This window comes from Moschus berezovskii, chromosome 1 (assembly GCF_049115385.1).
Source record: "Moschus berezovskii isolate FMDL1 chromosome 1, NW_MosBer_1.0, whole genome shotgun sequence".
Taxonomy (NCBI): domain Eukaryota; kingdom Metazoa; phylum Chordata; class Mammalia; order Artiodactyla; family Moschidae; genus Moschus; species Moschus berezovskii.
This window is the reverse complement of record NC_142460.1, coordinates 154297496-154323484: the sequence shown is the minus strand read 5'-3', so window position 1 is coordinate 154323484 and position 25989 is coordinate 154297496. Positions and strand designations below refer to the sequence as shown.

Here is a 25989-nt window from a genome sequence, read left to right as displayed (position 1 = left end):
CCATCCAGCCATCTCATTCTCTGTCGTCCCCTTCTCCTCCCGCCCCCAACCTTTCCCAGCATCAGAGTCTTTTCCAGTGAGTCAACTCGTCGCATGAGGTGGCCAAAGTATTGGAGTTTCAGCTTTAGCATCAGTCCTTCCAATGAACACCCAGGATTGATCTCCTTCAGAATGGACTGGTTGGATCTCCTTGCAGTCCAAGGGACTCTCAAGAGTCTTCTCCAACACCACAGTTCAAAAGCATCAATTCTTTGGTGCTCAGCTTTCTTCACAGTCCAACTCTCACATCCATACATGACCACGGGAAAAACCATAGCCTTGACTAGACGGACCTTTGTTGGCAAAGTAATGTCTGCTTTTTAATATACTATCTAGGTCGGTCATAACTTTCCTTCCAAGGAGTAAGCATCTTTTAATTTCCTGGCTGCAATCACCATCCGCAGTAATTTTGGAGACCAAAAAAATAAAGTCTGTCATTGTTTCCACTATTTCTCCAGCTATTTTTCCATGAAGTGATGAGACCAGATGCCATGACCTTTGTTTTCTGAATGTTGAGCTTTAAGCCAACTTTTTCACTCTTCTCTTTCACTTTCATCAAGAGGCTCTTTAATTCCTCTTTACTTTCTGCCATAAGGGTAGTGTCATCTGCATATCTGAGGTTATTGATATTTCTCCCGGCAATCTTGATTCCAGCTTGTGCTTCATCCAGCCCAGGATTTCTCATGATGTACTCTGCATATAAGTTAAATAAGCAGGGTGACAATATACAACCTTGACGTACTCCTTTTCCTATTTGGAACCAGTCTGTTGTTCCATGTCCTGTTCTAACTGTTGTTTCCCGACCTGCATACAGGTTTCTCAAGAGGCAGGTCAGGTGGTCTGGTATTCCCATCTCTTTCAGAATGTTCCACAGTTTATTGTGACCCACACAGTCAAAGGCTTTGGCATAGTCAATGAAGCAGAAATAGATATTTTTCTGGAACTCTCTTGCTTTCTCCATGATCCAGCGGATGTTGGCAGTTTGATCTTTGGTGCCTCTGCCTTTTCTGAAACCTGCTTGAACATCTGGGAGTTCACGGTTCACATATTGCTGAAGCCTGGCTTGGAGAATTTTGAGCATGACTTTACTAGCGTGTGAGATGAGTGCAATTGTGTGGTAGTTTGAGTATTCTTTGGCATTGCCTTTCTTTGGGATTGGAATGAAGACTGACCTTTTCCAGTCCTGTGGCCACTGCTGAGTTTTCCAAATTGGCTGGCATATTGAGTGCAGCACTTTCACAGCATCATCTTTCAAGATTTGAAATAGTTCCACTGGAATTCCATCACCTCCACTAGCTTTGTTTGTAGTGATGCTTTCTAAGGCCCACTTGACTTCACATTCCAAGATGTCTGGCTCTAGGTCAGTGATCACACCATCGTGATTATCTTGGTCGTGAAGATCTTTTTTGTACAGTTCTTCTGTGTATTCTTGCCACCTCTTCTTAATATCTTCTGCTTCTGTTAGGTCCATACCATTTCTGTCCTTTATCGAGCCCATGTTTGCATGAAATGTTCCCTTGGTATCTCTAATTTTCTTGAAGAGATCTCTAGTCTTTCCTATTCTGTTGTTTTCCTCTTTTCTTTGCATTGATGGCTGAGGAAGGCTTTCTTATCTCTCCTTGCTATTCTTTGGAACTCTGCATTACAGATGAGTATATCTTTCCTTTTCTCCTTTGCCTTTAGGTTCTCTTCTTTTCTCAGTTATATGTAAGGCCTCCTCAGACAACCATTTTACCTTTTTACATTTCTTTTTCTTGGGGATGGTCTTGATCACTGCCTCCTGTACAATGTCATGAACCTCTGTCCAGAGTTCATCAGGCACTCTATCTATCAGATCTAGTCCCTTAAATCTATTTCTCACTTCCACTGCATAGTCATAAGGGATTTGATTTAGGTCATACCTGAATGGTCTAGTGGTTTTCTCCACTTTGTTCAATTTCAGTCTGAATTTGGCAATAAGGAGTTCATGATCTGAGCCACAGTCAGCTCCTAGGTCTTGTTTTTGCTAACTGTATAGAGCTTCTCCATCTTTGGCTGCAAAGAATATAATCAGTCTGATTTCGATGTTGACCATCTGGTGATGTCCATGTGTAGAGTCTTCTCTTGTGTTGTTGGAAGAGGGTGTTTGCTATGATCAGTGCATTCTCTTGGCAAAACTCTATTAGCCTTTGCCCTGCTTCATTCCGTGCTCCAAGGCCAAATTTGCCTGTTACTCCAGGTGTTTCTTGACTTCCTACTTTTGCATTCCAGTCCCCTATAATGAAAAGGACATCTTTTTTGGGTGTTAGTTCTCAAAGGTCTTGTAGGTCTTCATAGAACCGTTCAACTTTGGCTTCTTCAGCGTTACTGGTTAGGACATAGGCTTGGATTACTGTAATATTGAATGGTTTGCCTTGGAAACGAACAGAAATCATTCTGTCTTTTTTAAGACTGCATCCAAGTACTGCATTTCGGACTCTTGTTGACCATGATGGCTACTCCATTTCTTCTAAGGGATTCCTGCCCACAGTAGTAGATATAATGGTCATCTGAGCTGGAGAAGACTCTTGAGAGTCCCTTGGACTGCAAGGAGATCCAACCAGTCCATTCTAAAGGAGATCAATTCTGGGTGTTCATTGAAGGACTGATGCTAAAGCTGAAACTCCAATACTTTGGCCACCTCATACGAAGAGTTGACTCACTGGAAAAAACTCTGATGCTGGGAAGGATTGGGGGCGGGAGGAGAAGGGGACGACAGAGAATGAGATGGCTGGATGGCATCACCGACTCGATGGACATGAGTTTGAGTGAACTCTGGGAGTTGGTGATGGACAGGGAGGCCTGGTGTGCTGTGATTCATGGGGTCGCAAAGAGTCAGACATGATTGAGCAACTGAACTGAACTGAACTGAGTTAAATTCACCCATTCCAGTACTTAGTCTCTTGCTAATGTCTTTCTCGTTGGCGGGGTCTCTCTCAGCTTCAAATGCAAGACAGTGGATTTGGCAGTGGTGATGTCAGGCTAAACATTCACACGGGGCCAGGAAGCCGACCAAGGCAGCCTAGCGCTGTGTGCAGAACAGGGTGCTCAGACTCTAGGGGACCTCAGGACACCTTGGGTAGGGAGTAGGGGATAAGGGGTGGGGGGGCTGAGTCTTCACTGCCGATTCCTAGGCCCCACTCAGAGTCTCTGACTCAGCAGGCCTGGGTGTAGCCCTGGAATCTGTACTTCCTGGGTCAGGGTTTCAGATGGCTCTGAGAGCACAAACCCTCTGCTACAGAGAGAACAGTGAGGACTGGACCCACAGCAGCCTTCAGAAGAGGGGAAGAGGCAGCAAGGAGGCGTCCTCTGAAGGGCTGAGGTGGGATCAGAGCGGGAGAACGTCAGGGTCTCCTCAAGTACATAACAAAGGGCAGGAAGTCGCCAGCATATAACGAAGAGGGAGCTTCATGGCCATCAGCGTGCCCTCTGCGTTTCCCACAATTCTGGGCTGAACCCCTAGCGGGGCTCTCGGCTTCCTCAGATGCAGGTGCTGAGAGGCATGAAAGGACCATTGCTGGTGACACTACCTGTCAGGCTGCTCCCTCCTCGCCACATGAGGCTCACAGGGCCCCATGAGGGTTCGCCAGGCAGTGACCACATCCTCGGTGCTCTCAGTCCTGGTCAGGATCAGGAGGTGGCTTGGTCCACTGCACATGTGACGTACCAGCTTCTCAAATGTGTCCTAGCACAGGGAGGGAAAGGAGTGAATCAGGCCAGGGGCTCATCCCACCCCCAGGATGGAAGAGGGTCCATGAGCTGCCTCGCCACCAGCCAGCATGCCCTGGAAGACCCCAGGGAGGGGAAGTGGTACCCAAAGACACAGAACACCCAGATATAAGTTAAAGGCAGAAAGATGAGGCTCTGAAATGACATGTTTGGGGTTGAGCATGAAATTATAAGAAGTTGGATAGCATTTAGAAGACCACACACATGGAAACCAGGGGCTACAGCTGAGACTTCTTGGCAGCATCTTGCAACCTTTCTGCCTTCTCCAAGTAGCAGCACTCAAGCTTCCTTTGGGGAGCAGCCCTTCCCCATTTCACTCAGTCCTGGTCTGGCCGACAACCACAATGCCTATCCACCCCTCCCCACACACCCTCCTCACCTCAGAGGGGGGCCCAGGCTAGGAGACCTTGTCCCCCAGGTGGGTAAGTCAGAAGCAGAAACAGATGAAGCGTGGTTGAATCTGTCACCCAACAGGAGCACCTGAAGTGACTGCCTGTAAGGGTTTGTTTCAGAAATCCACACCCCTGCCTTGGTTCTTCTTGTCCCCACACCTTCTCATGTAACTCCTTCAGCCTTCTTTCTTCAGTTCTGGGAGTCACAGAGTATCCCCCCAATAAATTCCTTATTTCATTACTTAAGTTAAAGTCAAACTCTAATCTTTGGGAGCATACCAAGCAACGTCTCCCTGATGCAGCCTGTAATGCTGAGAGTAATTTCATGGCCCACTTGCTGTTCATAATCTTGTTCTTCATAATAGTCTGGTTTCTCCCAAACTAATACCAATCTACAAACATAATGTTGGAGAAAGAGAAAGAAATGCAAGCATGTTGGATAAATGGAAACTGAAAAGCTGACCTCTCCAGCTCTGTGTTGGTAGAAAAGTCGCATTTCTGCTTCTGTCATGGTTCTCTCTTCATTTGTTAAAATGTCAAACCCAGCTTCCTGGATCTGTAGGAGATATACACACATATATCTGGTAAAGAGCCAGACATCCTGGAATGTGAAGTCAAGTGGGCCTTAGAAAGCATCACTATGAACAAAGCTAGTGGAGGTGATGAAATTTCAGTTGAGTTATTTCAAATCCTGAAAGATGATGCTGTGAAAGTGCTGCAGTCAATATGCCAGCAAATTTGGAAAACTCAGCAGTGGACACAGGACTGGAAAAGGTCAGTCTTCATTCCAATCCCAAAGAAAGGCAATGCCAAAGAATGCTCAAACTACCACACAATTGCACTCATCTCACACGCTACCAAAGTAATGCTCAAAATTCTCCAAGTCAGGCTTCAACAGTACATGAACCACGAACTTCCAGAAGTTCAAGCTGGATTTAGAAAACACAGAGGAACCAGAGATCAAATTGCCAACATTCGTTGGATCATCGAAAAAGCAAGAGAGTTCCAGAAAAACATCTGCTTCACTGATTATGCCAAAACCTTTGACTGTGTGAATCACAACAAACCGTGGAAAATATTAAAGAGATGGGAATACCAGACCACTGTACCTGCCTCCTGAGAAATCTGCATGCAGGTCAAGAAGCAACAGTCAAAACTGGACATGGAATAACAGATTTGTTCCAAATAAGCAAAGGAGTACATCAAGGTTGTATATTGTCACCCTGCTTATTTAACTTATATGCAGAGTACATCATGCGAAATGCCAGGCTGGATGAAGCCCAAGCTGGAATCAAGATTGCTGGGGGAAATATCAATAACCTCAGATACTCAGATGACACCACCCTTATGGCAGAAAGCGAAGAACTAAAGAGGCTCTTGATGAAAGTGAAAGAGGAGAGTAAAAAAGTTGGCTTAAATCTCAACATTCAGAAAACTAAGATCATGGCATCCAATCCCATCACTTCATGGCAAATAGTTGAGGAAACAGTGGAAACAGTGACAGACTTTATTTTGGGGGGCTTCAAAATCACTGCAGATGGTGACTGCAGCCATGAAATTAAAAGACACTTGCTCCTTGGAAGAAAAGCTATGACCAACCTAGACAGCATATTAAAAAGCAGAGACATTACTTTGCCAACAAAGGTCTGTCTAGTCAAAGCTATGGTTTTTCCAGTAGTCATGTATGGATGTGAGAGTTGGACTATAAAGAAAGTTGAGTGCTGAAGAATTGATGCTTTTGAAGTATGGTGTTGGAGAAGACTCTTGAGAGTCCCTTGGATTGCAAGGAGGTCAAACCAGTCAATCTTAAAAAAAATCAGTCCTGAATATTGGAAGGTCTAATGCTGAAGCTGAAACTCCAATACTTGATGTGAAGAACTGACTCATTTGAAAAGACCCTGATGGTGGGAACGATTGAGGGCAGGAGGAGAAGGGGACGACGGAGGATGTGATGGTTGTATGGTATCACCGACTTAATGGACATGAGTTTGAGCAGGCTCCTAGAGTTGGTAATGGACAGAGAAGCCTGGCATGCTACAGTCCATGGGGTCGCAAAGAGTCGGACATGACTGAGCAACTGAACTGAGCTGAACTGAAAGCAAGCACAAATTCACATTTCAATGTGTTGAAAGTAAAAGGTGATGGGAAAACAACATTAAAAGCAGCAGAGACCTTCATTCTCATCATATCTGACCTGATTCAATTTAAAAACTGTAATTTAGGACTTTCCTGGTGGTCCTGTGGTTAAGAAATCCACCTGCCAGTGCATGGATGATACGCGTTCGATCCCTGGTCTGAGAGGATCCCACATGGCACAGGGCAACCAAGCCCCTGCACCACAACTACTGATCCTGTGCTCCACAGCAAGAGAAGCCACCGCCAACGAGAAGCCCCCGCACGGCAACAAAGAACAGCCCCATGTGCCGCAGCTAGAGAAAAGCCCTCACACAGCGACAGAGACCCAGCACAGCCAAAAATAAAGAAATATTGTGATTTACTTCGTTGGAATTTTAATTAAAACTCCTTAGACACCTCTTCCCCCTAGGACACTGCTACACTATGCCCCAGCCCTGTTTTTCCACCAGAGAAGACCCGAGGATAGTCTGTAAGGAAAATGTTGTCTCTCTTGCTGCTGGGCTAGGTCTTTCAGTCGTGTCCGACTCTGTGTGATCCCATGGACTGTAGCCCGCCAGCCTCCTCTGTCCGTGGGGATTCTCCAGGCAAGAATAATGGAGTGGGATGCCATGCCCTCCTCCAGGGGATCTTCCCAACTCAGAAGTCTCCCGTTGTCTCTCTTACCTTCATGATAATCTCATCTGTCTTCCCATGGACCACCGCGTCTGGTTTAATGATGGCCAAGGTGCAGGCCTTCTCTGATGACACTGCAACAAGCCGGGGATGGTGCTGTCAGACCCTGGACTCACAGGAGGCTCTCAGGATGCCCTCTGCAGGGACCGTGCAGCTCCACACAGCCCCCGCCTCCCTCCCCCAGCCTCTTGGCTGAGCTTCTGCTGACCTGGACTCTAGTGGATGCAGGGGTCTGGCTCCAGACCCCAACCCCAGCCTGGCTGCAAGGGACACGACCTGGGAGGGAGAGTGTGGAGAGGGAGGAGAGGATGGGAGGTGGAGAAGGAAATCGAAGACGACTCAGGAACAAAACCCAGAAACAACCAAGTCAGCCTGGAGAGGGGACAGAGCTGGAACAGAGGCGGAGCAGGCCAGGACATTCTCATCCCTTCCTGTCACCCCCTCATGATTCTTGGGTCTCTAACTGCAACCAACTGTGTTCTCCTCTCGGTGTGTCTTTCTGACTTTCTAGCATGTGGTCAATGGTGGCTGCCCCAGGCCCCAAGTCCGTTCAGTGCTGGCACGTTCTACCAAACTCCTCTGTCTGTGTCCTATTCTCCTGAGAATCGGCCGCCTCATTGTTTGGAGCCCAGGCACCAGTCAGAGCTCACTGGCCAGGCTACTGGGTGGCTGTGTCCACAGTTCAAGCAGCTGTGGTGGTGAGGGAGATGCCGCATGGCCGCCGTCCACTGCTCAGGCCCAGACGCCTCGGGGGACCCACATCTGTGCACAAACCCCTCCCTGTTGGCTTCCCGTGTGTATGGACTCGGCCTTGGTGAGCTCTGTAGGCTGTCCACAGACTATATCCCCCATGACCTGTTTTCTCTTTTCAACTTTCACATCAGTTGTATTGACTCTGAAAATCTAAAAAATGTGGGCTGAAAAAGTGTTGATCATGTTAAGCAGCCAATCGGTGCATTCTTCCATGAGCACTATTTCTAACATCCTATGAATCCTTGGACTTTAAATCCCCTTATAAATTGACCAGTTAAAGAGACCGCACAGACGTATAAGGTGAGAAGAGAAGAGGCCAGAGCAGGAGCCCAAGAACGCCAGTCTGAAGAGAGAGAAAAGAAAAGAAGCTGAGGAAGGGAGGCTGTGGACAGACCAGAGAAAATGAGGATTACGAGAAAGACTGAGATGTCTCAGACACCAGCCAGACAAGAAGAGGGGTACTTTTGTTTTTGTGGGTTTTTCATGTGGACCATTTTTAAAGTCTTTGCTGAATTTGTTACAATATTGCTTCTATTTTGGTTTTTGGGCCACAGGAATGTGGGATCTTAGGGTTTCCCAGGTGATACTAGTGGTAGAGAACACACCTGCCAGCGCAAGAACGTAAGAGATGCGGATTCAACCCCTGGGTTTGGAAGAGTCCCTGGAGGAGGCAACCCACTCCAGTATTCTTGCCCAAAGAGTCTCATGGACAGAGGAGCATGGCGAGCTACAGTCCATAAGGTCACAACGATTTGGACTTGACTGAAATGACTTAGCACATGTGGGATCTTAGTTCCCCAACCAGGGATTGAACTCATCCCCCTTGCCACTGGACCACCAGGGAAGGCTCACGAAGAGGGTTTTGAGTAGGAAGACGCTGTGGACGGCAGCCAAGCCTGCAGCAGGACACCACAGGCTCTGACTGGTAACTGCCTACTGGATTTGGCACCAAGAAGGTCACTGGGGCCCTGGGAGCAGCAGATGGGCAGTGACAGAGGAGAGGGTGGCCCAAGGAGTGTGGACCAGGAAGCTGAGCTGGGAGGAGTGGAAGGCTAAGGGCAAGGGCAGGCTTTGTGTAGTTTCCTAAGTGGAGAGACTGGATTTAGGAGAAAATAATGGGGACAAGATGTACTCTGCATATAAGTTAAATAAGCAGGGTGACAATATACAGCTTTGACATACTCCTTTTCCTATTTGGAACCAGTCTGTTGTTCCATGTACAGTTCTGACTATTGCTTCCTGATCTGCATACAGGTTTCTCAAGAGGCAGGTCAGGTGGTCTGGTATTCCCATCTCTTTCAGAATTTTCCACAGTTTACTGTGATCCACACAGTCAAAGGCTTTGGCATAGTCAATGAAGCAGAAATAGATATTTTTCTGGAACTCTCTTGCTTTCTCTATGATCAGCGGATGTTGGCAATTTGATCTCTGGTGCCTCTGCCTTTTCTAAAACCTGCTTGAACATCTGGGAGTTCACGGTTCACATATTGCTGAAGCCTGGCTTGGAGGATTTTGAACATGACTTTACTAGCGTGTGAGATGAGTGCAATTGTGTGGTAGTTTGAGCATTCTTTGGCATTGCCTTTCTTTGGGATTGGAATGAAGACTGACCTTTTCCAGTCCTGTGGCCACTGCTGAGTTTTCCAAATTTGCTGGCATATTGAGTGCAGCACTTTCACAGCATCATCTTTCAGGATTTGAAATAGCTCCACTGGAATTCCGTCACCTCCACTAGCTTTGTTCGTAGTGATGCTTTCTAAGGCCCACTTGACTTCACATTCCAAGATGTCTGGCTCTAGGTCAGTGATCACGTTATCGTGACTATCTTGGTCGTGAAATGTTCCCTTGCTATCTCTAATTTTCTTGAAGAGATCTCCTGTTTTTCCTATTCTGTTGTTTTCCTCTATTTCTTTGCATTGATCACTGAGGAAGGCTTTCTTATCTCTCCTTGCTATTCTTTGGAACTCTGCATTCAGATGCTTATATCTTTCCTTTTCCCCTTTGCTTTTCGCTTCTCTTCTTTTCACAGCTATTTGTAAGGCCTCCTCAGACTGCCATTTTGCTTTTTTGCATGTCTTTTCCATGGGGATGGTCTTGGTCCCTGTCTCCTGTACAATGTCACGAACCTCCGTCCAGAGTTCATCAGGCACTCTGTCTATCAGATCTAGTCCCTTAAATCTATTTCTCACCTCCACTGTATAATCATAAGGGATTTGATTAGGTCATATCTGAATGGTCTAGTGGTTTTCCCTACTTTCTTCAATTTAAGTCTGAATTTGGCAATAAGGAGTTCATGATCTGAGCCACAGTCAGCTCATGGTCTTGTTTTTGCTAACTGTATACAGCTTCTCCATCTTTGGCTGCAAAGAATATAATCAATCTGATTTCGGTGTTGACCATCTGGTGATGTCCATGTGTAGAGTCTTCTCTTGTGTTGTTGGAAGAGGCTGTTTGCTATGACCAGTGCATTCTCTTGACAAAACTCTATTAGCCTTTGCCCTGCTTCATTCTGTGCTCCAAGGCCAAATTTGCCTGTTACTCCAGGTGTTTCTTGACTTCCTACTTTTGCATTCCAGTCCCCTATAATGAAAAGGACATCTTTTTTGGGTGTTAGTTCTCAAAGGTCTTGTAGGTCTTCATAGAACCGTTCAACTTCGGCTTCTTCAGCATTACTGGTTGGGGCATAGGCCTGGATTACTGTAATATTGAATGGTTTGCCTTGGAAACGAACAGAAATCATTCTGTCATTAACTTATATGCAGAGTACATCATGAGGAACGCTGGGCTGGAAGAAGCACAAGCTGGAATCAAGATTGCCGGGAGAAATATCAATAACCTCAGATATGCAGATGACACTCTCCTTATGGCAGAAAGTGAAGAGGAACTCAAAAGCCTCTTGAGGAAAGTGAAAGAGGAGAGTGAAAAGGTTGGCTTGAAGCTCAACATTCAGAAAACAAAGCTCATGGCATCTGGTCCCATCACTTCATGGGAAATAGATGGAAAAACAGTGGAAACAGTGTCAGACTTTATTTTTTGGGGCTCCAAAATCACTGCAGATGCTGATTGCAGCCATGAAATTAAAAGACGCTTACTCCTTGGAGGAAAGTTATGACCAACCTTGATAGTATATTAAAAAGCAGAGACATTACTTTGCTAACAAAGGTCCGTCTAGTCAAGGCTATGGTTTTTCCCGTGGTCATGTATGGATGTGAGAGTTGGACTGTGAAGAAAGCTGATTGCTGAAGAATTGATGCTTTTGAACTGTGGTGTTGGAGAAGACTCTTGAGAGTCCCTTGGACTGCAAGGAGATCCAACCAGTCCATTCTAGAGGAGATCAGTCCTGGGTGTTCATTGGAAGGACTGATGCTAAAGCTGAAATTCCAATACTTTGGCCACCTCGTGCGACGAGTTGACTCACTGGAAAAGACTCTGATGCTGGGAAAGGTTTGGGGCAGGAGGAGAAGGGGACGACAGAGAATGAGATGGCTGGATGGCATCACCGACTCTGTGGACGTGAGTTTGAGTGAACTCCAGGAGTTGGTGATGGACAGGGAGGCCTGGCATGCTGTGATTCATGGGGTCGCAAAGAGTCGGACACGACTGAGCGACTGAACTGAACTGAACTAATGGGGACAAGAAGAGATAATCCATAAACGAGACAACAAATGTTTCCTGCAGAAGCCAAATCGCTGACTTCCCTTTCACACTTGAAGTTTCTTGCTCTCCTCAACTGCACCACATCCCTTATTAGCATCCATCTCAGACAGTCCTCGTCATCCACCCATGAATAGCAGTTTTCTCGTTCAGGCAGTAATCAGAACTTCTTCCTCTCTCCTGCTTGGTCCTGAGCCACATCCTGGTTTCCTCTGGTGTCTCAGGGACCATCAGGAGCCACCTTGCCAGCAACAACTTCTCTAACTTCTAGCTTCTCTTCCCACTGTCAGGGCAAGATGTTCGCATATTAAAGGCTCAGGAAGAACAGTGATGCTCAGGAGTGTAAAATCCATGAGTTTATACTTGGGGACTAAGAGGAAGAGGGTACGGGACTGAGGGGAAGGAAGGGGTTCGGTACAGCTGACTTTCTCACACTTGAGAAAAATGGTTAAAGAAACTCAAGTTCTTAAATAAGGACTAAGGAAACCCCAGCACCTCATTACTTTACCTTATTAGTGTCATTCCCCTCCACTTTATTAAGAGGGTCTTTCCTGATGCTCAGTAATTGTCATGAAAGTCACACTTGTTATAGTTGAACATGATCAGAAAGACACTCAAGATGCCATTAAAGCACAGGAGGGAGATTAACACAGTATGTTTGAAGTCAGGTGATTGGAGATGAATGTTTTATGGGTTATTTTCCCAGAGTTCAGATTATTCAATAAACTTACTACTCATATATTTTTAAAAAACACGTCAAGTCCGAGTCTGCATTGCCTTTTGCTTGCTTGTTGGTTCTGTACTCACCCAGGTTCTCCTCATCACCATCATTCTTTTCATGAGAAAAGCACTCATCTTCATCAGAAAGAGCTTCATCTTTAATCTAGTACAAATTGGTCACAGACACAAAGTACAGCTGATTAAAATTCCACAAAGACCTTCAACAACCAACAGAAGCCAAGAAAGTAAAGGTTCCAAATGCAGAGCAAAAGGAGAGGGTCAAGATTATCAGTCTTGGAAACTTTTCAAGGTCCTTTTGAATAACTGGATGGTGGTAGAGGGTGAGAGCAATTGAACACAAGGAAATCCATGCTGATCTTAATAAGGTTTAGAGTCTGCCTGTTTCCATGAGCATCAAGTAGAAACTAAGGAAGAAGAAAGATGAAATAGAGTTGACAAGCAGACAAAGAACTGAAATACAAATAGAAAGCAACTGGCTACACTGTGTGGGGAAGGAGTAAAGATAGGTCATTTATCTGTGGAGGAGGCACAAGTGTTTTCTTTCTTGGGGAAAATTTGCCAGTTTTCTGGGGGAAATGTATGATTTGATTCCAATCCATTCTATGAGAACAGGGCTTTGCTCTTTGGAATTGAGTGTGAAAATTTGAACACTGGACACTGCACAACATTAAGGCTCCTGTGGCAGCCGCTCAGAGCACCAGAAAATACTTCTAACTAAGGGGTGTCGAATTTCAAAGGCTGCCGATTCTTTATGAAAAACTCACAGTCCATGTTATCCCGAAAATATTGTACCTAAGTCGCAAGCAGTGCTTTCTGATCCTATTTCTCAAAGTAATGACCCATTTCTAGTTAAAGAAATGAACCCCCTTGGGTCACAAAACCCAGGAATGAGAGGGAAGGGCAGGTCACCAGGAGAGATGTGCCCCCTGAGGCTGACTCCTCCAACCCACTCCTGGATCCAAAACTTCATTTTCATTTCTGAATTCGCTGTCAGGGTTACAGAAGCCCCTGTTGGGAGATGAAGTGGGGATGAACGAGAAATAGATGAGACACTAAAGAGCTCTGGATGAAGAGGGTGACTTCTTCAAAGACTTCCCAGTGGGCCTGGCACCTCCCCTGAGCAGCTGGGCATTTACTGCCCCTTTCCAGGGAGAGGGAGGACACTGGTGGGACAGGGAAGGGACCTGCTGGCCTGGCCACTTACCACTCTCCGTTCTCTGCCTTCAGCCAGCACCCTCTTTTCTGCCTCCAGCTGTTCGCAGATGGTTTTCTCCAACAGTGGGGCGTTCGCTCCTCTCACCACCGCCACCAGCTCTCCTCCCTGGAACACAGCACAGAGATCCTGCTCAGATCACACGACAGCAACCTGTTTTGAGAGCTAGTGAGTGTCCAAGGGCTTGGAAGTGTGCCCAAGGTCAAGGTCCATGGACCCCACGCCCATGGCCTCCAATCCGCATGCTCCAGGCTCAGGCAAGCCAACCACTGCGGTAATGACGCCTTTTCTGCCACTGAGCTCTGATGACATGTGGCTGAGGGGCATGTCCATCTCAGCATCTCCACTTCTCTGCCCCCCTCCCTTCAAGACTTCCTTCATGACAGCAGGGAGTTAGGTGGGGGAGGACCAGGGCCATAGGTTGTGAGTCACTAAGTGTGGCCTCTCTGTGGCTCCTTCATCCAACAAGTATCAACTGAGCACTTACTCTGCCCAACACCAAGACAGAGGCGCAGAACATACAGCCTGAACAGACCCCACCCTCAGTGAGCTGGGAGTGCAGTGGGGAGGGGGATGGTGCTGTCAGAGAAACAACGACAACAGGATAAGGCCACTGCATTCATAGGGGTGCTTGGGATTTGGGGCAAGAATCAATTCCAACCCCATCTGGGGTGATCAGGGAGAAGCTCACAGTGGAGGTGCTGTTTGCAGTGGACTAGAGCCTCCCGTCTTTGATTCTTCAGAAGTCTCCGTGCCCATCGCAGACCATCACATACACCGGGTCTTCCTTCTGCATCCGTCCCACCCTCGGGGACCACCACTACATGACGATGGTGACAAGCTGACACATGTCCCCACATGGCCATTATAACCGACGCTTTAATCCGCATGCTCCAGGCTCAGGCAAGCCAACCACTGCGGTAATGACGCCTTTTCTGCCACTGAGCTCTGATGCCATGTGGCTGGGGGGCATGTCCATCTCAGCATCTCCCGCTTCCCCTCCCTCCCCCACCAAGTTCCTTCGAACAACTTCAATCTCCCTCCTGAAGGCCGAAGCTCAAATGATATTTCACCAGACGCTTCTAACTTGTGAGACTTGCTGCCGAGGGCAGGAACCCAAAGGTTTCCAAACTAAACAACCCCGGCCCTGGTGAGCAGACCCCAGTTTCCCTGACTGTGTGATGGAGCACTGCACTGAGTCAAGAGGAGAAAAATCAACCTGTTGTCTTCAGGGCCTGGCAGGAGACATAAAGCCAGGAGCCAGATGTGAGATGGCGGGCCCTTGGGGGCTGGGAGCCCCGCATGGATGTCACAGCTGAAGGCAGTCAGGCAGTCTTGCAAATGTTGAACCACTGGTTGTCATCCATCGGCCTTCCCATTTCCAACTTTATGTCAACATGTCTTCACATTTAATGATGAAACAAAGGTAAATACGCGTTCAGGTTGTGGGGCATTCGTGTTCCTTCTGTGGAGCACAGTGGGACTCGCCAAACTCTGTGCTGGGAGTGAGACTTCAGTCAAGAGTGCTCACGAGCTAGAAGGCGCACAGGCGTCCGAGGGGATCGTCCCCTGTCCCGAGTCCAGCCCTCAGGAGGCCTACAGCCCAGAGTGACTCCTCAGGGTTCTGCCCACGAGCAGTGCTGTGATTGAGGGCATTGGTCCTCGGCCAAACAATAAAGTCAGGAGAAGCCAGCACCTCTTGCTGGGAATAGTGTGGGCTCTTGGTGAGAGGCATCCTTCTGAACCCTCAGGGCTGCAGCCATGGGACCATCCCTGACTCAAAAGATACTCACAGCATAGAACAGAAAGGTCGGCTCGCACCTCCCTCGGTATCTTTCGAGAACATCAAGGCAGTCTGCCTCTGCCTAAAGGAAACAGATGGTCAGCAGGGTGATGGGAGAACCACGTGGGACACACATATCACACACACATCTCACACACGCACACACCCTTCATCCACCTCATCACACACCACATACACACACACAGACACCACAAACACACACACACATATCCCTCATCCCACACAACACACACACACCACACACCCTCACATACCACACACACACACACCTCATCCCCATACCACAGACACACACACACCACACACCCTCACATACCACACACACACTACACACCCTCACATACCACACACACACACCTCATCCCCATACCACATACACACACACATACACACCACACACCCTCACATACCACACATACACACCTCATCCCCATACCACACACACACACACCACACACCCTCACATACCACACACACACCTCATCCCCATACCACACACACACACCATACTCACCACACAGACACACACACACACCACACACCCTCACATACCACACACACACACCTCATCCCCATACCACATACACACACCACACTCACCACACAGACACACACACACACCACACACCTTCACATACCACACACACACACCTCATCCCCATACCACATACACACACCACACTCACCACACAGACACACACACACACCACACACCTTCACATACCACACACACACACACACACACACCTCATCCCCATACCACATACACAGACACACATACAACACACTGAACACACACAGACATCACATACACATATACTCCTCACCCCACAAAACACACACACACTTCATCCCCATCCCACGTACACAGACACACACACACACTCTGCACCACACCCCCCAATACTACACACCATATACCACATACACACACAACACATGCATACATTACACGTAACACATACACCACACCACATAACATGCACTACATACACATAACACACCATACATGTGCACACACATACGTTATACACCCACACACACCATACCACACACATACATTGCACACCACACCGCACACAGTACACATCACACACATATCACATCACACACATACATTACACATAAGTCACATACTATACCACACATAGATTACACATAACACACACCATACGCACATATCACACTACACATAACACACTACATAACACATGTGTTACACATAACACACCACACATCACATACATACATTACACATCTCTCACACACACACACACGAGTGATACCCTCCCCAGGTGGAGCCCTGGCTTTTCTCTCTCATGCTGCTCCTTCTAATGTCTTTTCATCAGAACCCTAACAAGTGTCCTGTCAACATATGGGTTACCCATATGTTGCCAGTGTAGTTTTTTGAGCAATAAAATAAGGAGGAAATGACAGCTTCTCCTGCTCCGGATCAAGGGAGCGCCTCCGCTACCATCCCACGTCTGCCCCTAATGGCTGGGACACAGGAGGGTCCTTGAGCTCTGCCTCCAGGTTGGATAAAGCCCGCCATTCAGGCCCTCCTGCCCTCCTCCACCGAAGCCTCACAACCGGCTCCCCGGAGGAGGGCAAGCCCCGGAAGCCCAGCTTCTCCAGAGTCCTCGCGAGGGAGCGTCACTCCTGTGTTCACTGGCTGAGCCTCACCCCTTGCAGCTCATCCCGCGTCTCCTACACGCGTCTCTGGAAGTGACTCCCATCTCCATCCACTGACCCAAGGAAACTTTCGCTGAAAGTCCCCTTTAAGGAGCAAAGATAGAGATCTTAAACCCTGTGCTCTGGAAGTGAGACTCCAGGCTTCACAGTGTCCAGGAGACAAGAAGGAGGAGCACCGGCCTCAGAGTGGCCAAGCAGTCCCTGCTCCAGCGCCAGGGGTGGCCGAGCCCGCCGGGACTGCGGGAGGCAGGGAAGGCAGGAAACCTCCTCCCCCAAGAAACTGGCATCAGCAGAAACTCCACAACGAATACTCTCCATGATCTGCAAAAGGCCCCTCAGGCTTCCTGTTCCTGTTTTTCAATGTTTAAGGTCTTTTTGCAACCATTGTTCGACATTCTGCTGAGAGAGGATCTTACTGATGCAAAATGCAGAAGGTCCGGGCCGACCTCCACCCTCATCTTCTGGAAGAGGCTCACCACGGGCTTGCAGGGGCCACACCAGCCTTGGTAGACGTCAACAACTGCGGGGAACCAAGAAGCCGGAGCGCCCAGCCACATCAGGCAAAATTGATACCAGCACATTCCCACCCACTCCGATGGCCATCTTTATTTGCTGTGGTGGTTTAGTGGTTTAGTCGTTAAGTCATGTCCAACTCTTGCGACCTCATGGACTGTAGCCTTCCAGGATCCTCTGTCCATGGGATTTCACAGGCAAGAATAATGGAATGCGTTGCCATTTCCTTCTCCAGGGTATATTCCCAACCTAGGGCTTGAACCCAGGTCTCTTACATTGCAGACAGATTCTTTACCAACTGAGCTACAAGGGAAGCCCCATTTGCTGGTTAAGAGGATTTATTCTCCCAGCAGAGCATGAGCGAGAGTGGAAACACAGCATTCCCTTATGAACTCAGTGTTCCAAATTCTAAACTCAGTGAAGTGAGTAGAGTGAAAATCACTTACTTAACATGCATCCTTTACCACAAGGAATTTTCAGGCCTAGCACAGAGAGGCCCTCTGTTACTATTTGAACTGGACTGAAAGTATCCCTTCTAAAAGGAATAGTAGGTGACCTGTCAGCATACAGTCAACTCTTAGCTAATAAACACAGCATTACCCTTTCCTCCTGACAAGTTAAAAGCCACTTGCTTTGGGTAAAGGGGAATTTTACCTACTCTAACAAATCAACATTGTTCCCCCAGAAAGTGAACCTAAGAGAGACCTAGGTAGAAACTGGGGTGCCTATTTCTGCCTTGGTCCTGGTCTCTGGAGTGTGGCAGGAACTGGATATGAGGGACCCTCTTGTCTAGACCTCGAGGCCTGCAAGAAGCTAAGCAGCAAAGCCACCACGTGTGCAGCGGACACACTCAGGACCCACCCAGACTAGTCAGACACTGCGAGTAAGTGCTAGATGGTGACATCCTGATGGTCACATTTTAGAGAAACGATGTCTTCATGAAGACCTCAGCAGTCAGAGTTCATGTCTGATCCACACAGCAGGGCCTTTCTGTTCAGCAGCAGGAATGCATGGTCATGGGGAGGGAGTGTGGACACTGCTTATAAACTCTCAGCTCTGCCAGTTTTAATAGCATGCAATTTGTGATTTTACTTTTTGAAAGTTTACATTTCAATTTTTCACATCATATGAGAACATTTATTAATAAAACATGGTATAAATTATCTTTTTTTCCTTTTCTTGGCTGTGCCATATGGCTTACGGGATCTTAATTCCCTAACCAGAGGTCCTTGGCAGTGAAAGCACCGAGTTCTAGCCACTGGACTGCCAAGGAATTCCCTAAATTATCATGACTGAAGTTAGCACAGACCCTGGCAGCACTAACACTGTACCGTAGGAACTCAGAAGAGGTTACCCAGTGGAGGGGTGACTTGCATTGGACACTGTGGCGATGCCAGGCTTGGATGGACAGAGAGGGAGCCCATGGTGGGAAGAATGGTAGGGGTGCATGGGGGCCACTAGGGTTGGGCTGTGGGAAGTGGTGACAGAGAACACTGGACAAGCAAGGAATGTGGGTTTGAGGCGCTCCATCCTGATTTACTAGGCAATGAGGACTCACAGTAAGTTTTTAGAAAGGAGAGTTAATATTTACTAAGCCATCTGCACTTGGCTTTTCTCTCAAAAAAATCCAGCAACATAGATATTTTTATCCTACCATAGAAATAGAAATTAAATAACCAACCCAAGGTAAAACAAAATAAAAATTTTCAAGGAGTAGAACCAAGTTTTGGACTGAGGTTTATCTGATGCCACAGTTCATGTTTTTTCAATGACTCTAGGAATGAAAATGCACAAATTCAAGAGTATGAGTCAGTTCAGCCAAGCAACATAGTTTTGCAGAGATAGTGAGAACCAGACTGGGTTTGGGAGGGATCAGAAAGCCAGACACAGGGGTGGCCGTGTCAAGGAAGGGATGGAAGGAAGGGAAGAATCCCTGAGACTTTGAAAAGGAAGTGGAAAGACTCGGGGGTGACAGTCCTGCGGGTGTGAGAAAGACCCACCACTGAGCCCAGCAGAGGAAAAGAACTGAGTGGAGGCAGGGAAAGAGTGTTTGGGGAGGGAGGAAAGTGACCTAGATTCCAGATATGCTGTATTTCCAGTACCAGCCAGAGAGTCTAGACCAAATGGTCCCAAAGGCGTTAGACACCAGCAGGGGCAAGAGAGAGGGATCTGGTCCTTAGCATCCAGGTGGAGGATGAAGCTCTGGGCTTCCTTGAGGACAACTGCTTCACAGTTGAGCAATTTCAGTAGACCACAGTAATGGGAGAGAAAGGCATTTGGGTCATATTGGGAAAAAGTCCTGAAATACTCAGACAGCCCTGTATCCAAGCCCACCAAGGAGAGTAGGTTCAAGCTCTGGCAGGTTAAAAAACAAAAACAAAAAACTGGGACACAGTTAGCTACCCATCTCTATGCAGGATTTTCACTGATAGGTCAGCCCATCATTTGTACCAGCTTCCCATCTTCTCTTGCACTCCCTGGCTCTCTGAGGCGTGGTGGGGACAAAGGCACATTTGCCATGGTTATGGGGGAGAAGAAACTGGGGACTGGGGAGAAACTATATGAAAAGATTGAATGGCAGGAAGGAAACAGAGAAGGAAGGAAAGAAATGGCAGAAAAATGAAAAGGTAGGGGTGTGTGTGTGTGTGCAAACCTGAATGGACTTTTGCATGTTTGAAGGCAGATGGAAGTGAGCCAACCAGAGTTCCAAGATGGTGGTTGACTTTGGGCACAAATCTCTGCTGGCTCTAGAAAGATTCATGTCTGCCTGAGACTGCCTGATGAACGAGGCAGATGAGCCCCTGCTGCCTTCAGTCCACACGATTCCCTCGTGTGGTGCTTAGTGCTGGGTTCAACAATTCCACGCTCCATAGATGGCAGCTATGATCACATAGGGTGCCTGGAACATGGCAAATCCTCAAAACATGATGAGTCTGTGGTTTTCTTACTTATGAGTATAAGAAACTCACTTTCTTTTGTGTTTGTTATTAAAGATATAGAAGTTTTACCCAGGAGCCGTGTTCTGATTGCACAGACAAACCATATGGAAAAAATAGTTAAGACCTGGCACCATCAACAAAGTTTTATAACCCCTCAGGTAATAGAGTGTGGCCAGACTCACACCCCATCCTGGATCAGTGCAACCGCATTTATTAAGTACCCACTCAGCCCAGTCCTGGACTAATGTGCTCCAGATAGAGATGAAAAGACAATGGCCCTGTGTCTAGAGGCTGGGTGCAGGCATGGACTGCCCAGCCACACAGGGGCCACACAAGGTTGGCTGTGTGCTGGAAGGTTGAGACAGAGTCCCACCCCAAATGCCCTAGAGACACCAGGTGGAAGTGACCACACAGAGGTTCAGGAAAGATTTCATTCAAGGAGGCTGCTTTAGAGCTGCCTGAGAAGCAGAAAGATTTCTGTAGTCTGTTGTGGGACCATGATACTCCAGGTAGTAGGAACAACACGGATATGAGTGAGGAAGTGGGAAACCTAGTGGCGTGTGCTGGAAACAGGCTGGAGGCCAGGACACACCCCAGAGTGCAGTGGGTGACAGGGCTGCAGAGACAAATTGAGTCTTGAGAGGGGGCTGGGGGAGGGGGGTTTGAGTGCTAAAGTCATGGTGTGGCGGGCAGCGAAGGAGACAGATGAGAGCAGATACAAGCTGACAGAGCAGGTGCATTGATAGAGAGAACTGACCAGACAGAAAAATAGAGCCCTTCTAGAAGAAAAGAAGTGGAGAAAGGAAGAGCGGGGAGCAGCTGTGATGGGCATCCTCTAAGATGCCGTCAGTGGGCCTTGTCTCCCAGGAGTCACACCTCTGTGTGGCCCTCTGCCCTTGAGTGCAGGCTGGACCCAGAGTGGCTAACAAACAGGGCAAACGCGATGGGATGTTACTTTTGAGATTAGGTTACACGAAGACCATGATTTTCACCCACCTCTCTTGTGTACTCGCTCGCTTTCTCTTTTCCTCTCTCCCTGAAGCCTGCTTTGGGTGGAGGGGCTAGGGGGAAGAAGCTACCATGTTGTGAGTAGCCTTATAGAGGAATTGATGGCAAGAAATGGATGTCTCTGGCCAACAGCCAGTAAGGACCTATATCCTGCCAATGGTCACAGGAATGGACTTGGAAATGATCTTTGAAGATCTGCCAAAGCCACATGACCAAGTTTGGAAGTGAGTTAAACTCTAAGTTGAGCCTTGACAATTTTGGTCTGACTCCTTAGCTGCAGCCTGGTGAGAGACCCCAAGCCAAAGGCACCCACCTAAGCAACCCCTGGATTCTGGGTCCACAGAAACTGGGATAATAAATGTTGAGTGCTATAGTTTTAGGGTAAATTGTTCCTCAGCAATAGATATTGATACAAGGAGGCTAGGGGACCAGGAGGCTGTGCTGTTTCCTAGTGACTGTGCAGACCCTGGCTCCACTCTCTTGGGCTACCTGGCTCTCATTCCAGCCCTTGAGTTCCAAGAGATCCCCTGTTCCTTTCAATACCTCCCCCTTTTGTGCCTCAAGTGATTTTAACACCAAATATGCCGTGAGCATGACAGTCAGCTCTAAAACAAGGGAACCCTGCTATCTGGCAGTACTGACTAGTTTCCTGAATTGGACTAACAGATGCTGAAACCAGACATGTATATATACACAAAAGAATCACCTTCTTCTTTATTTATGAAACTCAAGGTTATAGGGAAATGATACTCTTTGCAGGTTTTCCCTCCATGGGTCAATATGCCATTTAGGAATTTTGAAAAGAATGGGTCTAAAAAATAATGTTAAATTACCAGTTAGTCCTTTGGAACTGAGCATTTCCTCCCAGAGTTCTTGGGTGCTGATGTTGACCTAGCATCAGAGAAGAAGAAACGCTGTATTACTGAGGGTACCGATGGGGAGGGAACTTGGTGCGTTTGCTCTAGGTTATCTACTAATATCTATCAGTCAGGTCTCTTTCTTCTCTCTCCGTCTCTTTCTTAATGAAATACTCACAAATACAGCTCAAGCTGCCCTCTTTGCCCAGTCTTCTTTTCTCCTCTCTCTCCTCCTGCCTCCAACCCCAAGAATAACCACTATCCTAAAAAAATCTCATTTAAAAAATTATTGGGACTTCCTTGGTGGTCCAGTAGTTAAGAATTCGGCTTCCACTGCAGGAGACATGGCTTTGATCCCTGGTCAGGAAACTAAGATCCCACATGCCTCGGAGCAATTAAGCCCAGGCACCACAACTAGAGAAGCCCATGTGAGGCAACTGCTGAGCCTGTGCCCTCTAGAGCCCATGCTCTGTAACTGGAGAAGCCTCCCATGGGCAGCAACTAGAGAAAAGCCTGCATGCCACAACGAAGACCTTGCACAGCCAAGAAATTTTTTTAATTAAAAAATCATTTTTACTTGTTACTTTGCCAAAACTATATATAAAATTGTTTTGTGTACATCAATCAGCATAAACAGTATTATATTGAAGATCTTCTTTTGCAATTTGGGTTTTTACTCAACATTAAATTTTGACATGTATCTGAATTTATGTACAGGGAGGTACTCATTTGTTTTGGCTTTTTTGTCTTTTTATACATTGTATGGAGGTATAAGTTATATGTAGTGAGACATACAGAACTAAACTGTTACACATGAGTGAGTTTTAACAAACGCATGTACCCAGGCAACCACACGTCTATCACAATACAGAACATTCCATCTCCCCAGAAAGTTCCCTCTGGTCTCCTCCCAGTCACTCCCTACTCCTCTCCTCAGGTAAACACTAAGCTGCTTTCTTTCATAACAAATTGATTTTACTGATTCTAAAACTTCACGTAAATGAAATAGTACAGCATGTCTTGTTTTGTGCTGGTCTCTTTTGCTCAGGGTATTTTGGGCGTTCATCTGTGTAATTGTATCTCAGTAGTTTGTTCACTTTTATTCCTGAGCACGTTCCATTGTATGACAACATCACATTCTGCTTGATGGATGATTTGGGGCTCTTATGAGTAAAGACTTAGGAACATTCTTTTGCGTTCACCCTTTCATTTGTCTTCAGTAAGTAAATACCTAGGAGTTATATTGCTGGGATATTGGATCAACTGAGGAACCCGAAATAGTCTTACCTAGGGAGAGGACAGGGTTCCTGGTTGGTGGACCCTAGAACGCTGTTTTCAAGGAGCTGACCTGGTAGAGAAGCAATGCTTACACAGAGGCCTCAGTGCATAGCGACCCCTCACCCCCTCCTCAGCAAAAGGGAGCACTTCCTTTGAGCACCATGAACTCAGAGCTCTGGGGAATATGCATGACAAAAATTGATAACAAATGTTATTACTCTCCAAGGGAATATCAGACATAGACATGAAGAGACAGTCATACGGGGCAAGCGCTTAGAGCCACAATCCTGGACATGTCTAAAGGAGTTTCATCACCAGAGCTCTGCCAGGTATGTATCATCCCTCCTGTTTACACAAAGAACACGGAGGCTCAGAGAGGTTGAGGAAATTATTCACAGCAATAAATGACAGGGCCAGGTGCTTAGAATTGATTTACAGACATAGAAAAAGTCTCATAACTCTCGAGTACTAAAATCTCAGTGCTGGAAGGCCCTTAGGGATAATTCACCCAACATCCTCCTTCCACAGATGGGCAAGCTCTAGCCCAGAGCAGTTATATGATTTATCCGAAGTCCCAGAAGAGTCAAGAACTGCATCAAATCTTTGACTTCCAGACCAAAACTCTTCCCTTCCCTGCCCATCCAGCCCCCTGCACACTATCCTTAGCCTGATATTGCTTTCTTCTTTTTAAAAATCACATGCAAATTCACATGTAAAGTGCTGATGCCACAGAGAACAATAAAGGAGAAATCAGATGCCTGGAGACCACTGCCCATCTACTGAGAGGTGCCTAGAGTCTGACCATGAAAAATTTTAAAGTTTACTTTAAAAGGCACCCCCATTACATTATGATGATAAAGCCCTCCATCCCACATCCATCCCCTTCCATGCTTGCATTTTTTTTTTACCATCACTTTAGAATCAAGCACTACTTATTGTCCAGAGCCAGGACAATAAGTAGTTATTGTCTAATTAATTCACTTGTCACAGGTGCAAATGAAGTAAAGCACTCTATAAGGAAAGTGTAGCACACAAAATATCAAAACATTTTTTTAATAAGCAAATGATTTTAAGAAATCAGTGATGGGAGAAGTGGGTCTGCAGAGAGGTCACAGTTACAGACATATGCCCAGACTCAAAGAACTTATAACACATTCTCTCAGCAAGTCATAATTATACCTCAACAAAATATATGTCAGATCGAATTATACTGATTCATATTTTCTTGCTATTTTTTGTTTTATTTTAATTCATGTTTCACTTTCATGGTTGCATAAGCATTATAAATTTAAGCACCTTTTATCCAAGTTTATGATTATATGTTTATATTTGCATGCATGCTAATTTGCTTCAGTTGTGTCTGTCTCTGCAATCCTAGGGACTGTAGCCCGCCAAGTTCCTCTGTCCATGGGATTCTCCCGGCAAGAATACTGGAGTGGGTTGCCATGCTCTCCTCATGTTTATATTTAAATGCACACACACAAAAATTGTCATCACTAGAGTCAAGATAAGCTTTTATTCCTTTAAGGCAGAAGGGTACAATATTCAAGTTTGCGAACACTGTTATATGCTACATTTTAATAGTACATTTTAATTTTTATTTTTTGCTCACACTGTGCGGCTTATGGGATCTTAGTTCCCCCACCACGGATAGAACCTATACTCCCTGCAATGGAAGCACAGAGTCTTGACTACTGAACCACCAGGGAAGTCATTTTTATACTGCACTTCCCACTCCAGACCATCCTCCCCTCCCCCTATTCCACCTCAACCTAGTGTTGGAAGCCAACTTCGCCTTGAGACTTACCTGCAGGGCAATTTCCTTTTTCTTGCTGCCCATGGCTCTACAAAGAAGACAGAACCTATGTTATTGAGGGTTCAGGCCATTCTGGCCGCAGCCTCACGACAAAACATTGAGTAGATCTGCAAGCCTAGAGCCTCCTTCAGATAAAGCGCCCACCTCCTCAACTCCGCTCCTTCAAGTTAATTATGAATGGCAGCAAATAAACGCAGTGATCCAAAGTGAACACCCCACGGAGAAAGCTGAGCTTAAGCCCGAGGACTCTTGGCTCGCCAAAAGGTTTTCTGTGGACATGCGGAGTCCCTTCCCCGCCGGGAGCTGGTGGAGGGGCGCGCGCGGAGGCCCGAGTAGGGGCGCCGGGCCACGCAGCCCATCAGGCCCCGAAACGCCTGCCAAGGAATTTGGGCCGAAAAAGCCTACAGAACCCTGCCATCCCTACTGTCCCCATTTATTCCTGGGAAACTGAGCCCCTGCAAACAGGTACCGGGTCCTCAACCTGCAGCGAGAGTTTCCAACAGAGTTTGCAGCGACCCAGCCACGGTCGTCATGGCAACACTTCGCGGGGAGGCGGGGAGGGGGTACTAAGGCTGCCAAGAAATGAACCGGAGTACACATAAGCCACGCCCACTCTGGGCTAGAGCAAAGGCAGGAAGGTGTCCCGCCTCTTACTGTCAGGACTGGACTGTAGAAAGACTTTCATTCTCTGAAGAGTTTGTCCTGTCTGGATCTTTTGCACCCACAGAGCACAGA

The 25989-nt window shown here is 47.0% G+C and overlaps 1 protein-coding gene across 3 annotated transcripts in view; it reads right to left on the bottom strand.

Moving 5' to 3' along the window:
• NME9 (NME/NM23 family member 9) overlaps window positions 1-25779 on the bottom strand; it is a 28865-nt gene extending 3086 nt beyond the window's left edge. The window contains exons 1-10 of one of the 3 annotated variants that reach the window (XM_055413086.2): window positions 25736-25779; window positions 25246-25282; window positions 22137-22194; window positions 17260-17363; window positions 15141-15212; window positions 13339-13455; window positions 12201-12276; window positions 6978-7060; window positions 4642-4734; window positions 3588-3742 (exon numbers count right to left, since the gene is read on the bottom strand). In XM_055413086.2, the coding sequence (XP_055269061.1) occupies window positions 3588-3742; window positions 4642-4734; window positions 6978-7060; window positions 12201-12276; window positions 13339-13455; window positions 15141-15212; window positions 17260-17363; window positions 22137-22194; window positions 25246-25278 (791 nt within the window). In that variant the 5' untranslated portion in view covers window positions 25279-25282; window positions 25736-25779. Of the gene's footprint in view, window positions 1-3587; window positions 3743-4641; window positions 4735-6977; window positions 7061-12200; window positions 12277-13338; window positions 13456-15140; window positions 15213-17259; window positions 17364-22136; window positions 22195-25245; window positions 25283-25398 lie in introns of all 3 variants that reach the window. The other 2 variants (XM_055413079.2, XM_055413073.2) reach the window with 2 other exon arrangements.
• Window positions 25780-25989: the final 210 nt, after the last annotated feature.